Here is a 933-nt window from a genome sequence, read left to right on the forward strand (position 1 = left end):
GAAGGACTACAAACGATCCGTCATAAAACTACAATTCCCATGTGACCATCGTGCAGTGACGTCTCTTTGAAAGCCTGTAGATTTCCTTCCGTTACGCGGCTGCTAACAGAACAGAACATGTCTGGAAAAAACATGGAGGAGAAAGTTGAGCAAGCTACAAACAGGAAAAACATATCTCTGCCTATGTCGAGGGTGCGATTAATCATGAAAAGTTCTCCCGATGTGTCCTGTATTAACCAGGACGCTCTTTTCTTGACAACAAAAGCAACGGTAATTTGATGTGTTATTAATCAATGGTCAGTTGCCAGGTTATCTGCTATTTTTAAGTTAACGTTACTTTAGTTGAAAACTGTTTTGGTTTTAGTCACTAGAAACATCTGTGATCTCAGTTAGCTTTTAGTTTAAATACACATTCCCCATAGTTCTAATAGCTCTTTTTATATATTTAAAAAAAATACTCTGGTAAGAGTACAAAGGAAAGGCTCCGACAGTGTGTTTGTTTATCACCGACTTATGTTTTTACTAATGTGTGCCATTTTCATAATTTCCTCATAGGAGCTTTTTGTCCAGCACTTGGCTCTGTCCTCATATAAAAATGGTTCGGGTAAAGAGACAAACACACTGTCGTACAGTGATCTGGCCAATGCAGCAGAGGAGTCGGAAACATTTCAGTTTTTAACCGGTGAGTCCTGGCCATTTGTGATGATGACAAACACTATTCAGACTAAATCAGCTGGTGTGTAAACAGTTTTGTCTCTTCTATTTTTAGATATCCTTCCTAAGAAAATCTTGGCCAGAGAGTATCTGAAGTCACTGGAAGAAATGGAAAAAGATGATGACAACCTGTAGTGATGTGTAGCAAGTCGGAGGAAATCACTGTGAACTGGTTCTGACCACTTCCTCACTAAAACCGTGGATAAAATCATAGGGCAT

The 933-nt window shown here is 39.1% G+C and overlaps 1 protein-coding gene across 1 annotated transcript; it reads left to right on the plus strand.

Moving 5' to 3' along the window:
- The first annotated feature begins 76 nt into the window (after positions 1-76).
- Positions 77-927, plus strand: LOC107580926 (chromatin accessibility complex protein 1-like). Its single transcript, XM_016266536.1, has 3 exons — positions 77-270; positions 556-682; positions 770-927. The coding sequence occupies exons 1-3, from the start codon at positions 118-120 to the stop codon at positions 847-849; spliced, it is 360 nt and encodes a 119-aa protein (XP_016122022.1). The 5' UTR covers positions 77-117; the 3' UTR covers positions 850-927.
- The last annotated feature ends 6 nt before the right edge of the window (positions 928-933 follow it).

The sequence above is a fragment of the Sinocyclocheilus grahami genome, unplaced genomic scaffold, assembly GCF_001515645.1.
Source record: "Sinocyclocheilus grahami isolate Dianchi unplaced genomic scaffold, SAMN03320097.WGS_v1.1 scaffold52148.1, whole genome shotgun sequence".
NCBI lineage: Eukaryota > Metazoa > Chordata > Actinopteri > Cypriniformes > Cyprinidae > Sinocyclocheilus > Sinocyclocheilus grahami.

Bases quoted from the DNA above. Each gene is read 5' to 3' on its own strand.
- LOC107580926 (XM_016266536.1), top strand. From the start codon at position 118: ATGTCTGGAAAAAACATGGAGGAGAAAGTTGAGCAAGCTACAAACAGG. The intron at 271-555 runs GTAATTTGATGT...ATTTCCTCATAG, and splicing joins TCTTGACAACAAAAGCAACG to GAGCTTTTTGTCCAGCACTT. The intron at 683-769 runs GTGAGTCCTGGC...TTCTATTTTTAG, and splicing joins AACATTTCAGTTTTTAACCG to ATATCCTTCCTAAGAAAATC.